Consider the following 17,557-nt stretch of genomic DNA (forward strand, 5'->3'; position numbering starts at 1 on the left):
TATAAAGATGTATATTAAGTGGTATTCCATATCAAATCAAAACCTTAAGTACGCTAGAAAATCATAAACACCAAAGAGACAATTCCAAACCATGAGAGATTGGAAAACCTTGCTAGCAAAAGAAAATAAGGTATCATGAGTGATGATCAAATTGGTATTATCGAAAATACACTTACAGATTAACCTCATATAAGATTGGATTTAACTATCCTTCATATATGGATAGCCATTAATTTATTTTGAAGCAAAACACCTATTGATAATTAGTAGATTTTCTTTTTACAATAGGTTTAAAACTTTTACTTTTTAATTTTTAGTTTTTTAATGTTTTAGTAAATTTAGAATTGAGACATGTCAACATTTTATCGATACAAGTAACAAGTGTCACGATCTTGTTAATGAGTAACTTTGACATCAAGCTTTATATAATGTGAAAACCCGTCCCGTTGACCCTACTAGCCCACCGCTAGCTTGCCCCCATAGACCCCAAGCTGGCCCTGCAGGGCATTGATCCTACCCCCTCACCATGGAAATCCTCGAACCCTGGTCCCCACCCTTTAACAATCTTCCACAGGACGAGCTGTCACCAATTGATCTGCATTGTGAGGGGTTAGGATCGATGCCATACAGGACCAGTTTGGGGTCCGTTGGGACGGCTAGCGGTGGGCTAGCAGGGTCCACGGACGGTCCGTTGGGGCAGCTAGCGGTGGGCTAGTGGGGTCCGCAGGACAGGTTGTCACATAAAAATCGATTTTTATGTGACAACCCATTCCGTTGACCCCACTAGCCCACCGCTAGCTTGCCCCCATAGGCCCCAAGCGGGCCCTGCAGGGCATCGATCCTAACCCCTTAGGATCGATGCCCTGCAGGCCAGTTTCGGGTCCGTTGGAGCGGCTAGCGGTGGGCTAGTGGGGTCTGCGGGACGGATTGTCACATAATAAGATGTAAAACTCATAAACCAATAAAGTGTACTTATTAAAAGTGTAAGCATTCATAAACTATTAAAAAGGGAATGAAGATGATAACAATTTTCAAAATTTCATATATCAATAAACATTTTCCCCAATTATAATTTCATATATCAATAAACATTCACGTGAATGTGTTAGGGTTCATGTCCAAGTTTGAGAAATGCCGCTTAGATTCTTTATTTATTTTCTCTCTAGGATCTTAAAAAATAAGATTATTGATGTTTTCAATTAAAATTTGTAGAGTTTTCTTTTGGTTACATTATTTACACATATGGAAATTTGAGGACTTTTTAAGGAGTTTAGTCACACTAGTTGGTTAAATTATATATTGAACTGTGTACTGTTTCTAACTTTTTATTAGTATTATTGTTTAAATAAATTAAAAATAATTTAATATTATAAATCAAAATGTTCCTATTATTTTAATTAATTTACATGATAACAAACAAAATTTAGACAATGTTTTTTAAAAAAAAATAGAAAGACATCTTCAACTTCATTCAACCAACATCTTTAACTTATTTTACTAATATAATATTAAAGTTAATTAACAAAAATACCATGAACAGTAATTTCTTTTAGTCAGACTGCCACTTTTCTCCTTTCTTTTCCACAATGCCATAATCTTCACTTAAAAAAACATAAATGTCCCTCAATGAATATTATGCTGCTGATAGACAAAATACAGATGATGGATAAGATGCGTATGATAGACAATATGAGGATGATGGACAAGATGTGGATAATGGACAAGATGTGGATGATGGACAAGATGTCGATGATCAACAAGATGCAGATGATAGACAATATGCGGATGATAGACAAGATGTGAATGATGAACAAGCTGTGGATAATGAACAAGATGCGGTCCATGCGGATGATGGACAAGATGTGGATGATGGACAAGATGATATGGAGAAAGATGTATGCGAGAAATCCAATCCTCCATATCATCTTTTGGTCCACCCTCATCCACATCATCCTCTTTTAGTCCATCATCCTTTTTTGGTTTATTATCCTCGACATCTTCTTTTGGTCAACCATCTCGACAACTTTACCTTTTTTGTCTAATTATCTTTCATAGACAACTTATCTTTAATAATATGGATAACTAATTTGAACTCGTTGACAACTTCATTAATATAATTCTCGTCGACAAGTTATAAAAATGAAATTTGTGGACAAGTCTATGACTTTCTCTAATAACTTATCCATCAGATATTGTCCACGACAATCACTCTCTTTCATATAAGGATATTTTCATGGGAATTTGATTAGAAATGCCACTTTCCAAACAAAAGTTGTGGAAAATACCACTTTCCAATTTTCATTTTCAAAACTACCATTTTTAATTTTGTGCCATATATAAAAAGATGAAAATACCCTTTCATTAAATCATCATTAAATCATTGATTATTATAATTTACAATTAAGATTTTGAAAATAAATCAAGATTGACATTAATTATTTGTAAACATGTTGTTCATCATTATGTAACAATGTGGTGGACAAAAAACCTTGGTTGTTGTATATTGTCTCCCGGAATTGCAGATATGCAGTGTGGACATTGTTTTGAGTTAGTAGTGGACATGAATCTTCATACTAAACATTGGTTATGGTCCACTCAAGAGACGAAGAACATAATGGTGATGGACGAAAAACCTTGGCTACTAGATGTGGTCCACCGTATCTACAGACCTGCAGTGTGGACAAGTTTTTTGTTAGCAATGGAAACAAAACACATGACCAAACATATATGGTCCACTAAAGAGATAGAAGGACATTATAGTGGTGGACAAAAACTTGGTCGGTTGGATCTGGTCCACCGGATCTGGAAACCTGCAGTGTGGACAAGTTTGATAGTGGTAGACAAAAACTTGGTCGGTAGGTTTTGGTCCACCGAACACCAGATTTGCAGACCTCAAGTGTGGATAGATTTTATTGTTAGCAATGGACACAAAACACATTACCAAACATATATAGTCCACTAAAGAGAATGAAGGACATAATAGGGATAGACAAAAACCTGGACGGCTGGATCTGGTCCACCGGAGTTGCAGACCTGCGGTTTTGTCTGCCTGCAGTCGGGTATAAGAACTCTGGAACTAGACCTAGCGGTTTCACTTGCCACGGTAGAGCAAACAGATCAGATGAAGAATTGTGTCTTGATGAAGAATTTCTCCATTATATGCAGGCTAAAGACTGAAACAGATGGAGTTTTGCAGAAAGAGATTCAATTTGTTTTACCAAAAAAAAAAATAGAGATTCAGTTTGTGTTGTAGCACCGACAACAGACTAAGAAACACTGAGATAGAAGAAGATGAAAAATTGAGAGAGAATGAAGATGGAGAAACAAAAAAGTCGATGGTTAGAATGAGGAGAGAGAGATTTATTTTGTGGAAAAAAAATTATGTTAAATTCTTAATTTTGTGTTAGAAATAAGAAAGGGTATAATGGTATTTCAGTTATGGGGTTGTGGCAAGCGGGAAAAAGAATTGGGAAAAATGGCATTGACCAAAATGTTTGGTACTGTACATGGCAGTTTTGAGAAAATTCTCTATTTTCATCTTTTAATCACATATGAACAGTAGAAATATGACATTTTTAGAAAGATGAGGCAAATGTGGCATTCTCCAAAACTTTTATAAAAAATGTAGCATATTTGGCAAAAATCTTATAATATTACAGCTATTTTATTGATATTCCACATCGCTGACGAAAGAGCATTTATAAAGACATTTCTTCAAAATCTCAAGTGTTTGAAAATTATAGTTGCTCTCTTGTTTGATTCATGTTCTCTTATTTGTTGGCTTAGATATGTCATAAACTAAGTGCTAGTGCTTTCTTATTTGATTTAATGACGACATATCATTGATGAGTTTCAAAACTATATAGTAGTAGACACATTTGGTAAGCCTACTACTGCTTATGTCAGTTAAAAGATATGTAGAACTGCATGTACTTCCTTTGAAAAAAAAAACGAGATTAATTTATTATTAATATAATTAGGAATTAGCAAATGCTAAAAAACCAATAACGAATCATGAAAAAACAATAAAAATAACAAATGTAGTATGATAATTGAGCTAACAATCCAAACATGTATTGACAACTACAAGTGAATCAAACATATAGTAAATCAATCATTCATATTGACAATTAAAATGTCGAAAACCTGTAGATATATAGTAGTAGATTATCATGCAACCACTTATTACAATGGATGAGAGATCTAAATTAGAATAATAAAGTTAAAACAGTTATAAATTATGTAATCTCAAAATCTCAGTCCAACAATAGCTAAGTTGATGAAATCATAATTAGCTAGTCAACTCGTTGTTAATGCATGAAAGACAACCTTTCAAAATTATCACGATCTTGCGGGTAAGATCAAAAGTCATCTCTTTAATCTCTCACAAACAAATCACTGCTTGAATTGTAGCACAACTGAAACAAAACGGGGCAAAAATCCATATATCAAGGTTTTAAAAGAAACGATTTGAAGTTTTTTTTTTTTTAATGGCTTTAACAAAAGAAGAAAAATGTTTCTGTAATTTTTTTAAAAAAAACTTTCATCACCATATACAATATTATAAATAAATAATCAACTAAAAACTGCTCTCCGTCTTTCTCCCTAGGCGATCGTTCATCCTTTCTCCAGCAAAAACTCTTTTCTTGCTATTGATTCCGGCCGGTGCTGGCTTCTCCGGCGTCGGTCGGCCCTCTCTTTTATTCTAGTTTTTCATTTTCCTACTTTATATATTTTTAAGATATAAAAATGTTTTACCATCTTCTATTTCTTTTCACCCTTATGGTTATCGCTGCTATTCTCTATGCTGGTTATAGGGGTTTTATGGGACATCTCTCCTTTTTTCCGGCAGTTATCTCCACACCGAAGTCCATGATTCGATGTGATGTATTCTCTTTGTTCTTGCAGATCTATAAATGGAGAATTCGAGATATGGTGTTTTCACAACCATTTTCACATTTTTCAGTGGTCATTCAATCCGCTGATGTCAATCAATTCTTCTTAATGGATCTGCTCTGGAAGAAACACCCATGAAAACCACCATGGAGAAAGAGACAATTTGGGGATGAAGATGTAGTGATAGTAAGCAATTATCAATGGATGAATAAGGCGAATCTGATTTTGATATCACGAAAGAGACAAGTTCCAGATGCAAGTCTAACAACATTTAGTCTCAGTTTATTAATCAAGGTTATGCCAAGTGCATTTTGGAGTTTCATCTATAAGATGATAGCCATTTACAATTGTATGAGAGGGTGACTTAACAGATGTTATCTGTTAGCCCGTAAGGCTTCCGATTAGAAAGCAGAGTTAATCCACTCTTTCATCGAAATTGTGTTCAATTTCCTGTATTTGTGATAATTGGTTGTATTTGATTTGCTTCTGTTATTTGTAAACTCTGTTCTGATATCTATGATAATTTAGTGTTAAAAAATAAAAATAAATAATCAACTGTAAAAGAATTGAAAACACTTATATACCTCTCAAGACAATTTTTAATCATCCTATCTATAACTGGTTTAACTTTTAATCTTATAATTTCAAACTTGAGTTTGTTCCCAAAAAAAAACGTAATATAATACATATCTATATATATATATATATATATAAACAACTATATTCAAACTTTTAAAGTATAAAACAAATAGTTTAAACCTTTACATCTTCTTCAAACAATCACATCTTTAACTTTATTTCAAAAACAATCACAAAACTAAATAAATATTTTGATTTTTTCCTCAGAGCCAAAGCAAAAGTCACATTTTTCCCACTTTAGAGCTTTGTCTTAATCTCACTTACTCGACCGTTCCTCTCAAAATTTTCAAAAAACTCAATTTTGAATCTCACAAAAAAAGGAAGTTTCCGGCGTTAGATTCGAGAAGGAAAAAAAAACCGAAATCTCCGGTGATAATGGGTTGCGTCTCATCGAACCTCCTTAATCACGACGAAGACTTCCCTCAACTCGGCGGTGGAAGCTCCGGCTTTGGCCACCACATCGTCAAACTCACGTCCACCACTTACGGTCTTCTAACTCTCGATCCTCCTCCTTCTTCTCCTCCTCCTTCCTCCGCCGCATTCTCCTCCGACATGCCTATGACACCGCCGGAGAAATTCAAGATCGGTACTAAATCTAAGTCGTCATTGTGGTCTGAGCCAAGGGTAATCAAGTCTGAACCGGAGGTTATTAACTCATGGGAACTAATGTCTGGTCTCGACGGTGAGAGTTTCCGATTCACTCCTCTTCCGAAGACTCCGGTTAAGTATAAAGTCTTCGGCGGAGAGAACAAAGAGAACTCTGAACCTAATCGGAGAAACCCTAGAAAAAACTTGAACGACGACGTTTTGAAACCGTTAGATCCGAACATAGATGATCCGGATCGGAGAAACCCTACGAAACCGTTGAAAGATCTGAAGTCGGCGGAGAGATTTGAGAGGATTTGTCCTCCCGGAGGAGAGAACCGAGTGGTGATCTACACGACGTCGTTGCGCGGTGTTCGTCGGACGTTTGAGGAGTGTAACGCTGTGAGAAGCGCGGTGGAGAGTTTAGGTGTTGTGGTTTGTGAGAGAGATGTGTCTATGGATAGAGGGTTTAAAGAAGAGCTTGTGAGTCTAATGGCGAAGAGAGTTAAGGATGATGGAGCTGCTACTGCATTGCCGCCTCGGGTTTTTGTGAAGGGAATGTACATTGGTGGAGCAGAGGAAGTGTTGAGACTAGTTGAGGAAGGTTCTTTCGGAGAGCTGATCGGTGGGATTCCGAAAAAGAAAGCGGGAGGATGCGAGAGCAGCGCGTGTGATGGGTGCGGCGGTTTGTTTTTCTTGCCGTGTTTTAGGTGTAATGGAAGCTGTAAGATGGTGAAAGGATGGGGTAGTGCTGCTGTGGTTGTGAGATGTAATGAGTGTAACGAGAACGGTCTTGTTCCATGTCCTATTTGCAGCTGAAAGAGAGTTCTGATTTCAATCTTTTTCAGTTTGTGTCTCTTAAGCTATGGGGTGAAATAGACCAAACCTATCTATGTTTGTTTGATGATCCGTTATGTATAATTCAATACAAATCCTCTTATGTTCTACAATGTCATCTTCTTCTTCAAACTTGTTCAGTTGAGATTGGTACTATATACGACCACAATAGGTTCAACTCTTTGGTCAACGTAATGAACCTTTTCTATGAAAGAAATAAAGCTTAGATGAAAAAAAAAAAACATCAATCTTAGTGAATCTCATAGAACGAGTAATTTCAACAAACCAAGAAAAAGATAACTAGCTTATAAGAAGAGTTACATGGTTGGTATTATATCTGAAGGCTGTGACACCTCGCGGCAATGTTCTCTGTCGGAAACAGAATCTGAAGAAGAAGACTTGTTGGGTTTTCGTTTCTTCTGCGTTTCCTCTTTGTGAATTTGGTTATAATTTCTATCAGCTTTGGCAACGATCTTGGAGACGGTGAAACCAGAGTCTTCAAAAGTGTGTGATCTTTGCGGGAGCAATGAGTCACGGCAGAAGACATCAATCCCCTCGTGAGTCCATACACCTAATATCGCTTCTCCTTTGAGTCCTATCGCAAACCATCCGAGACCTGAAACAGCAATATCTACTGAACTTGTGTCCCAACTGCTTCCACTCACTCTGAATTCCTTTCTAACCCATTTTCCCAACTCTTCAACACGCTTCTCTCCAATTGGTGGCTTCATCAAGAATCAAAATGTTCAAAAAGGTTAAGACTTGTATCAAGAGCACTGTTCAAATCAAGCGTTGATCCTAACTACTTCAAGTTAGTTACAATTTGATAATTATCTACAATCAAAATGGTCCTCACGTTATGTATTCTTTTCATATCAAAGCATTGTAATCTCAATGGTGTTCAATACAAAAATTCATCACATTTCTATCATCTACAACTGAAAAAAAGCCTTACCTGCAATCGACAACCGAAATGGTCCTCTAGTGTTTTGTAAGCATTCTCCTTCTTCCCCATGTGAAGTGGAACATAAGGAGACGCCCAAACCGTTACATATAACGAATCAACAGATGATTCATCAATGTCAAGTCTCATTAATCCACCAATGTGCACTGTATAACCTTCCTGTAAACCAAAAAAAAAAACTCCAATTAACAATCCCACATTTGGTTACATGTATCCAAAAAAGCCAACAACACATTCAATCTATAAAACCAGACCTTGATCCTGTAAGTCCTTGGTTTAAGTTCCTTACTGATATGAACAAGTTTCTGCTCCTCTCTAGTAAGCCTCGTCGTAATCTGATGCGGATTCAACAACCCCGGAGTATCAAACAACTTAGCCTCAAAAGGCAAAACACCTTCAATCCTAATGATCCCCAATGTAGTTCCTGGCACAGGAGCTTCAGTCAAATGCCAAACTTTCCCACCAACCACCTTCCCAACCGCATTAATCAGCGTACTTTTCCCAGCATTTTGCGATCCAACAGCCCAAACATGTCCTCTCTTCCCAGCCATAGCTGCCACATCTTCAACCAAATCCTTAACTCCCCAATTCTTAACAGGACTAACGAAATGCAACTTAGTGATCTTACTTAACCCACCTTCACGAGCTCTTTGTCTAACCCAATGCTCAAACCTAGTAGGAGACAACGAACTAGGTAACAAATCAATCTTAGTCACTACAACAACAACTCTAGGTACATTTCCTGATCTCCCTTCTTTCCAAGCCGTATTGTTCTCATCAATAGTTCTCGACACAAGCTTAGCTACTCTCTTTGGGAAAGAACCATCGAAATCAGAAGCATCAACAACCATCAACACAACAGTTCTAGCACCAGATGCTGAACCTAGTCTCCTACCAACAGTATGATCAAAATCAAAATCAGGAAGTAGATTCTCAACTGTTGGATCTTTCACTCTCCCGTAATGCCTAAGTGAATGACACCTCGCACACACCAATGGTCTAACATCTGATGGTTCTTGTTCTGTTTCTTCGTCTTTAGGGTTTAAGTCAGAAGAACTGTTGTTTGGTTCAATGATAAACCCTCGTTTGATTGAATCTATAAATTCAGGTTCTTGAGAGATTGGTACAAGATCACGAAGGTTCAAATCGTTCCTCTGTTTCTCTGTTGATGGTTTGATGAAGAAACCTGGATGTTTTGGGTTTGAGTTTTGCATATGAACTCCACAGCCTGGGCATACGGAGATGGTGATTGAAGTTGTGTCATTGTAATTCCCATCTCTGTTTAGCGGAAGCACATTAGAGGAAGAAGAGTAGAAACGAAGAAATGGAGATTTTGATGAAGTGTTAAAGTGAGGGGGATTGAGAAATGAAGGAGATGGGTTTGTTGTGTTGCTTCGTATGGAGGATTTGAAAGAGGAGAGAGGAAGAGCGAATAAACGTTTAAGCTTTGTTGATGAAAGCTCTCTCGCTGCTTTCGAAAGCATTTCACTCTGACGGTGACGACGACGATGAAGAGACGAGTACGAAAATGAAATTTAGGTTTTTTTTTTTGTTTCTGTGGGAGGAGGAAAACGAGTGTTTTTTAGTTTTGGTATATTGCGATTAAGGACCTATAGTATTCATGTTTTGTAAAATAAGTACTCATATTATTGTATGTGATAATACATCTATACTAAACTATTAAACAAATTGTAGGGGAAAATATTTAATTTATGTTTTAAAAAAGAAAAATTAATTTTAAATTATTAAATATATAATTATTCAAATAATTGAAAATTTTGTGTAGATATTTAAATTTCTATACGATTTGGGATATATAATCAAATTAAATCCTTAATGAAGCCTAAAAACTCAATTTTTTTTTTTAAAACTTACTATTATTGAGTTGATTTTTTGAAAAACTGTTTATTGACTATTAATAACTCCACTAAAAACATGTTTTTCCTCACCAATTAGAAAAACTTAAAATTTAATTTTTGAAAAACAATATTGAGAAAAATTCCAATGTTCTTGATATTTTAGGGGTTATATGATATCAAACTTCGAGTTGGTTGTATCAATGCATAGTAGTTCTAGCTGAGCTTTTCTACCTTTTTGGATTTATGTTGTTTATGTTGCTAATTAAAATTAAAACATGTTGATTCATGTTATTTTTGTTTCTTGTAAAAATCTTGATCATTAGTTTTCACTGTTTGATTGGGTTACATTGAGTAGAAAGAAAAATTTACTTATTAGGGGGAGAAGAACTCAAGTTTAAGTCTAAATTCAATAATATTAAAATAGTTATAGAGAAGTGTCTTTTAAACAATTTTTGCATTAGGCTAAAAATGGTAAGAAGGCCAACCATTTACAAAAGCCCATTCTGATCAAACAAAAAAAAAAATACCCAATGAACTAAGAGGCAACATACAATATGGTAGTAGCCCTCTTTGAAGAGTAAGTTGAAAAGATGGAGAATCATGGATTAGATTTAGAAATCATAACTGCATGATCTCATTGCTGCAACTATGTTCAAGTTCCCATCGAATTGGAATTTAATATAGGTGCACTTCCTTGCTCCAAATTATGTTCCATGGCCATGCGTCCACAAGTCTTGCTTTAAGCTCATTTTTACTCTTTTCATATGAAACCGGCAAAATATCTTGATTTGAATATGTTAACCTACCAAAATAATGCCAAAACATACTCCCTCCGTTTCAAAATATAGGATGTTTTAGTAAAAACACGCATATTAAGAAAAAGTTACGTTTAAAAAGTTTAACCAATCATAATCAAGACTGCATAATATAAAATATAAAATTAATATAAAAGTTGCATAGAAAGTTGGAAACATCTTATATTATGAAACAAAAATAATCCTCTAAACATCCTATATTATGAAACAGAGGGAGTATAAAACTTATGTTGAGACTCTACTTAAATTTTTAAAAAGTTATCAAACATCTAACTTTTTTGGTTTAAGACATTTTTTTGATTCAAAGAGTATCATTTTCTATTTTTTGATGCAGTTTTTAAAAACTAAATCTTATATTTTTTTTTCAGAAACTAAATCTTATATTATCTCTATTATTTAACTTATTGATTAGAATGACACATTTTATTTAGTGTATTTTTTTATTAAGAAAATACGAAATTTACATAGTTTTTGTAGATTATATAAAAAATGTTAATATTTCTCTTTGTGAAACTAATTATAACATAGTAGTCCTCTATAATTATCTCTGGTTACTCTTTTCTTCATGTTAATAAAACTTCTAAATTGTAAACTGCAATATACTTTGTGGCTCATTTCATTGTATATTACTCACTCTATCTCATTTTATAAGCTCTTAAATTAAAATGTGTATATTAAGTTTATTTTTATGCAAAAATTTATTTAATATTTTAATTTAAGAGAACTGAACCAATCACAAAATTATTTCTTTTATGTCAAAATACATGTTTTACACAAATTAAAAGAAAACTATACTATAATTTTATTTTTCTTCTAATTGATGAACTGAAATAATATGAATAAAAAGATATTAGTATTATTAAAAAATTAATACTACATGAACATGTTATAAAAGATTATAAATATTAAATGTATTGAAAACTTTGTATGGATAGAATAGAAGTAGATAGGAATAGGATCATTACAAAAGTCATTAGCATCATTACACAACACTTTTGACCTTTTGTTTGTTTGTGTGTTTTGGAAAAGTACAAAAGGTGTCAAAGCTGATACAGAGATGAGTGCAACGAGAGCCACCACATCTCTCGAAAAGCGCAAAGATGGATCAAAGCACTGTTGTTAATGCAACGAGCCACCACATACGCTTGACGTGTGATACTTGCAAATTACAATATTATCCTTTGGAGTTTGTTACTAATTCGATTTAAAATGGCAACTCTGACCAAGTTGACTTGTTTGACAATTAATTGGAGTAAAAAATTTACATTGACCAATTCGACATTTGACTGATATTTACTGATCAAAGGAGAAAAAAAAAAGATAAATCTAAAAAGAAACAAAATAATTCAGCTTCAATTTTCCAAAGAATTGTTTGGTCAAGTTTAAAACTGTTTTCGATAATTCTAATTTTAGATATTTTCAAAAACATAAATTTAATTCGTTTCGATTATTTGACTTATGAAGTATGAACACAAACAATAATTTAATATTTCAGGAAATATCTAAAATTTTAAAGATAAAATAATAAATTTCAAGATTTTCCTTTTTTTCTTTGTTAAATTTATACATGTTTCTGAATTATGATAGTTCTAGTTTGTATATTTCTAGCAATGACTTTTTTAATTCTCGACGTTAACATAACATATATTATAATTATACTACCTAAAAATTAGTCTTTATTTTTTTGTTAAATTTCATATACACCTAATTAACTGATTATTAAAAATGTAGACTCATTCAATATGATATACTCACGTTTATTCATTTTTTATAATTTTCTATCTGATAATTCTAATTAATTATTTTTTGTGACAAACAGCATTCTCGTTTCCGAATTTAAAAATGAAAACAGAAACTGACTTATTCAACTATGAACACAGACTACTATGTACCTAACACTCTTCTTGATTAAATATATAAAACAAATATTTTAATCAGATACTACAAACAAGGACAATAAGGTAATTTGATTAACTCTAAAAAGTAGGAAACATTTTCAGCAACAAAGCAAGTTTTTAACAACTTCAGGGGGTAAAGAGTAAAAAATAAATAACTAAAAGCGCCCATTAAAACAGAGACAAATCTTCTTCAAAAGCCTCTCTCTCTCTCAGTGTTTTACTCTTCTGGACTGTGGTAAACATCTAAACGTAGGAACCCAAATAGAAAAAAAAAAAAAAACTCTCCCTAAGAGATTTTACCCAAACGATCCCAAAAGCAAAAAGCAACAGAAGCATCATCATCAAGCTTCACAGCATTACATAGGGTAATGAAAAGCAAAAGACCAGAAGAAAAGTTTCAGACAAACATTCTTTACATGTCTGTGGAGGAGCAGAAATATATATAAAAGCCTGTGTAGCTAAACGGTTAATGCATAGGATGTCGCGGGACAGCACGGGAACGAACAGGTGTCTTTGACGGACTCACCCTGCATAACCCAACCAGCGAAATACGATTAATGCTCAGAGATTTATAATTAATATAGAGAGAATGTTTTTAAGAGTTGGTTTTTTCTTTGGACCTTATCGGTAAAGAACCAAGAAGAAGACCACTGCAGTTGAGGGCAGCTATTGCACTTTCAGCCTGCAGAAGAGTAAAAAGATCAGTACTTTGAAGCTTAATCTATTGACACAACCGTAAGAAGATGTGCTTTTAAACAAGTTTTTTTACCATGACAAACTCAACGAAACCGATGCGAGTTGGATGATGATAATCACCCAACAGCCTCAGACGGTACACTTCTCCACACACAGACTCAAAAAAGAGTTTGATGTCTGCGTGAGTGAGCTGTTGAAAAGTGAAACTAATCAAAGTAAGCTCCTTTAAGTTTCGGAATAGCTCAGCAAAGGAAAAAAACCAAATCAAGAAAAAAAAACTCACCTTCTTGTCGATGTTAGTGCAGTAGATAGTTCTCGCACACATCTCACGCTCATCTTCACTCTAAGAAAAACAAAAGAAGACTATAAAATCAACATCATGAATCTAAAAAAACCATAACTTTCCACTCAGAATATGATGATACACAAGAAAAAAATCTCACCCTCGGCAAGAACGTCGGGTTAACCGGTGCTATAGCGGTTTTGGAAGGCATAACCTTCACAGGATAGAACCCCAACATCGTACCAGACAAATTCAGCGCAGCTCTTGCACCCACTACAAGTATCAAAAAAATGACCAAACCATAAACCAACCATTCACAGGCACAATCCAAGAAAACAGATAACATAATGAAAACTAATGGTACCTTCATCAGTGAACTCAATGAAAGCAAACCGAAGTACTGAGTTAGGGTCACCACATATACGACAATCAACTACCTAAATAACAAAATATAGTCAACAACAGAAACATAACACACCACAAACAAAGATGGAGGAGTCTATAGATGAACTAGTTAAACCTGTCCAAAGCCGATAAACAAACCAGCAAGCTGCTCCTCAGTGACCTTTAAACCCAAAGAGTAAGATAGAAGAAGTTAAAACACACAGTAAAGACTTAAACACTAAAGAAAGGTGGAGACTTTTAAAACCTGTTGGTCAATATCAGACACATAGACAGTTCTTCGAATGATCTCTTCACGTTGAGCCAAACTTGTCCTAGGATTCATTCTCCTTTTCCCTTGTTGTCCGAACGACTTCTTCTGTTTTCAAATCAAATCATTTTGACACAAAAAGGTGAGATTTTTTCCAACTTATAAACACATAAAAGAAGAAACAGAGAAGCCAAATTTGATAAATCTATCAAAAACCCTAAAGAGTATTGTAATAAAAATCCCAAAAAATAAAACACAGAGATAAGAGACAAAAGAGTCATGTCCTTACCCGACGAAAGCCACCGTCTTCGTTCACAGGGAAATTTCCGGCAATACCAAAACCATTGTTAACAGCAAAGAAACCACCGTTAAAGCCATTAACGACTGGCTTAGTAAGAGAAGGAGGAACAAACTCTTCAGCCATGGGGTTAAGCTTAGATAAGAGCTCATGAAGCTCTCTCATATCACGCTTAAAACTCTCACCACCGTCGGATCTCGCCACGTGGACTCCGATCTCTCCATTTCCGCCGTGATCGCTGTTGTTAGAAGAGACTCCTGATTCTTGACTGGTGACTGAAGACGGCGGCGACGGCGAAGAGATCAAACCACCAACTTCCACCACCGTAGTATCAGCTCCGATGACCGCCATGATCGTAGAAATCGAACAAAACCCAGAAATAAAAATCCGATTTTTAAGACAAACCCCACGATCAAAGTAAAGAGATATGAGGAAGAGAAATGAATAAAAGGGAACAGTAGCTATAAGAAGGGGAGAGCCACCAAGAAAGAGAAGAGAGAAGTAGAAAGAAGAAGATGAGGACAAAAGAGTAATTAACCAAAGGATTAATCGCAATTAAAGTTTTGATTAGATGAAAACATTAGCGAGGTTCGTTTGGGATTAAAATCCAAAAATCTGAGTTTAATGTTTACTTTTTATACCGTGGTGAAAATGTTAAAATGATCGGATAAAATAAATTGATAAATCGGTCTTACTACAGAAGAGAAGAAATCACGTATCTGAGCTAGATCTTAGCAAACTTGAACCTACAAACTCTTCTTTTGGCATATACTCTTTTGGAACCTGATCCAAAGACATATTTTCTCGGAAAAATATATGTACTCTTTTGGCATTATTTATTTATGTCACTAACACCAAAACAAGACATAAATTTATGACACCAATATACGAATTTTAATTTGACATAATAGAGATTTTATTTACATTTGCATATTAACAATAAAAAAAACCCAACCTTGATATGATTATAAGTTTCTTTAACAAAAAAAAGTAAGCTACAAGTTTCCCACTCTAGTAAACAATAAGAAAAATATAGTAGTTGAGAGTTGGGATTAACGTAATGATATGGAGAATGGCGACTACCGAAAGGACACATGGACATGGCATAAAACGAATGCATAGTTTTCTGATGTGTATTATATATATGTTTTCTTAAACAATACGCTATAACAGTTACCATCGATATGATTTCATCAATTTAAAAATACAATTACCTATGACCATCGATGATCAATTGATCTATATAGTCAATTTTTAATATATTTCGCTATCGTATTCGATTTGATTTTGGAAACATTTCAAGTCTTACTTAATTAACATTCTCCCTTTTTAATGTTAGCACGGAGTAGGCAGGGCATGAACCAGATATCTGAAATTTTGGTGATATAGAGTATGTGATATGCTTCTCTCCGTCCGAATTATTAGTTAGATAATATTAATAGATACCACAATTCTAAAACAAAATTAAGTAAATACTATCGGCTTGGTTTTATGTTAGTAAATACTATCGGTTGGCTAAATGAAAGTAAGGAGAAAGTCATAAACACCCTCATATGCATGAGAGAATTTAATTGTGTACCTAAAACTACATGTGTTTAAAAAAATAATATTTTTTAAAAAGAAATAAATATAATAGAAACCAATAACTTGTAACATAACGAAATAGCATGTTACATTACAAAATAACGTAATTAAAAAGTTATAAACACCTTCATGTAAGTGAGAGAGAGTCACGAAATAGCATGTCACATTACAAAATAGCCTGAAATTATTATATCCAAAGATAAGCAAAATGTCATGAAACGGAGAAAAAGAGAAATCTGGCAGCTAAGAAATGAGAATCCAGAAAAGGGTAGATGAAATAATCAGACAATAATATTATGGGGAATTTTCACTTTTTCAGATTCAATGCTGAGAGGGAGAGAGGGGGAGAGAGAGATAGGGAGAGAGGGGAAAGAGAGAGGAAGAGAGAGAGGCGGAGATAGGGGAAGAGAGAGAGGAAGGGAGAGAGAGGAAGGGAGAGAGGGGAAGGGAGAGAGGGGGAAAGAGAGAGGAAGGGAGAAAGGAGAAGAGGGCTAAAGTAGTCACATAAAGATGCAAAACTTGAATCTGAGCCGATATTATACCATTGTGGTATTTACTTAATTTTGTTCTAGAATTGTGCTATTCAGTACATATTCTCTTATTAGTTTTTGATTCATATACAATTTGTAGATAACCGGATATCTGTTAAAATTCATGTGTTGTTTTGATGCTTCCACTTACTGTTAGACTGTTCTGTTATGATATACAATTTTGGTGATATAATGACACCAATGGTTTAGAAACTAACCTCAGCGATAACCGAGTGATCACAAAATCATGAACTACTAGATTAGGACCCGTGCTAGAGCACAAGTTGAAATTCCTTTTTAATATCATAATTTTAGAATAAAATATAATTTATATGATTGTTTTAAAAGATTTTTTGGATAAAACATCTATACTATTAAAAGGGAAGCATTATTTACAAGGCAAAATGAATCTTGAAATATATGACATAAAATGACCCTGAATAAATTAAAAAGCATACAATATAAAAGGGACATTAAAGTAAATTTGATAATATGCACGGATCCTATATGCCCTGGATTAATTCTGTTCGGATCATGTATTAACTGTTCAGAGCTGTTTTTCATACTCCCGTATCCAAACAGAATCGAAACAAGCATCTGCAATAAAATTCAAAAAAGGTATGTAGTTTTGCGTAAACAATTTAAGGAAACAATAATTTTGATATTTATGTATATGTTTAATTTGGGCAATTAATTTCGAATTTGTATATATGTAAACTTATTTAATTTGATTTTATATTTTGAGATATATCCGGAAACAAGAAATTATGATGTTACCTAATATACAAAATCATCTAAATGTTTATAGAAATAATTTAAATCGGTATCTATTAAAATCGAGCAATTAAATACAAAATTGTATATATGTATAAAAATATAATTTGGTTATATATTGTGAGATATCTGTAAACAATATTTATGATTTTATATTATGATTTCAAACATATGTATTACATATATACAGTATGTTTAAATCTTGGATACTGAATTAAGATATACATACGTTTGAAACTACTTATAA

At 34.0% G+C, this 17,557-nt stretch overlaps 3 protein-coding genes across 3 annotated transcripts; 1 reads left to right on the forward strand and 2 right to left on the reverse strand.

Annotated features, from left to right (window-relative positions):
• The first annotated feature begins 5,679 nt into the window (after window positions 1-5,679).
• On the forward strand, window positions 5,680-7,070 carry LOC104720684 (uncharacterized protein At5g39865-like). Its single transcript, XM_010438563.3, has one exon. The coding sequence runs from the start codon at window positions 5,911-5,913 to the stop codon at window positions 6,937-6,939; it is 1,029 nt and encodes a 342-aa protein (XP_010436865.1). The 5' UTR covers window positions 5,680-5,910; the 3' UTR covers window positions 6,940-7,070.
• An 88-nt stretch (window positions 7,071-7,158) lies between these two features.
• LOC104720689 (GTP-binding protein BRASSINAZOLE INSENSITIVE PALE GREEN 2, chloroplastic-like) lies at window positions 7,159-9,478 on the reverse strand. The gene is made up of 3 exons (XM_010438570.2): window positions 8,176-9,478; window positions 7,913-8,080; window positions 7,159-7,682 (listed from the first exon to the last, which is right to left on the reverse strand). Exons 1-3 carry the CDS (start codon window positions 9,403-9,405, stop codon window positions 7,275-7,277), a joined length of 1,806 nt encoding a protein of 601 aa, XP_010436872.1. The 5' UTR covers window positions 9,406-9,478; the 3' UTR covers window positions 7,159-7,274.
• A 3,069-nt stretch (window positions 9,479-12,547) lies between these two features.
• On the reverse strand, window positions 12,548-15,164 carry LOC104720699 (polyadenylate-binding protein-interacting protein 12). The gene is made up of 9 exons (XM_010438579.3): window positions 14,414-15,164; window positions 14,122-14,232; window positions 13,993-14,037; window positions 13,837-13,909; window positions 13,633-13,745; window positions 13,473-13,532; window positions 13,263-13,379; window positions 13,114-13,175; window positions 12,548-13,020 (listed from the first exon to the last, which is right to left on the reverse strand). Exons 1-9 carry the CDS (start codon window positions 14,771-14,773, stop codon window positions 12,960-12,962), a joined length of 1,002 nt encoding a protein of 333 aa, XP_010436881.1. The 5' UTR covers window positions 14,774-15,164; the 3' UTR covers window positions 12,548-12,959.
• Between the last annotated feature and the right edge of the window lie 2,393 nt (window positions 15,165-17,557).

This window comes from Camelina sativa, chromosome 2 (genome assembly GCF_030686135.1).
Source record: "Camelina sativa cultivar CO46 ecotype springtype chromosome 2, ASM3068613v1".
NCBI lineage: Eukaryota > Viridiplantae > Streptophyta > Magnoliopsida > Brassicales > Brassicaceae > Camelina > Camelina sativa.

Bases quoted from the DNA above. Each gene is read 5' to 3' on its own strand.
- LOC104720684 (XM_010438563.3), top strand. From the start codon at position 5,911: ATGGGTTGCGTCTCATCGAACCTCCTTAATCACGACGAAGACTTCCCT.
- LOC104720689 (XM_010438570.2), bottom strand. From the start codon at position 9,405: ATGCTTTCGAAAGCAGCGAGAGAGCTTTCATCAACAAAGCTTAAACGT. The intron at 8,081-8,175 runs GTCTGGTTTTAT...TTTGGTTTACAG, and splicing joins CAAGGACTTACAGGATCAAG to GAAGGTTATACAGTGCACAT. The intron at 7,683-7,912 runs GTAAGGCTTTTT...TTCTTGATGAAG, and splicing joins ATTTCGGTTGTCGATTGCAG to CCACCAATTGGAGAGAAGCG.
- LOC104720699 (XM_010438579.3), bottom strand. From the start codon at position 14,773: ATGGCGGTCATCGGAGCTGATACTACGGTGGTGGAAGTTGGTGGTTTG. The intron at 13,533-13,632 runs GTGAGATTTTTT...TGTTTTTCTTAG, and splicing joins ACCCGACGTTCTTGCCGAGG to AGTGAAGATGAGCGTGAGAT. The intron at 13,380-13,472 runs GTGAGTTTTTTT...ACTTTTCAACAG, and splicing joins GCACTAACATCGACAAGAAG to CTCACTCACGCAGACATCAA.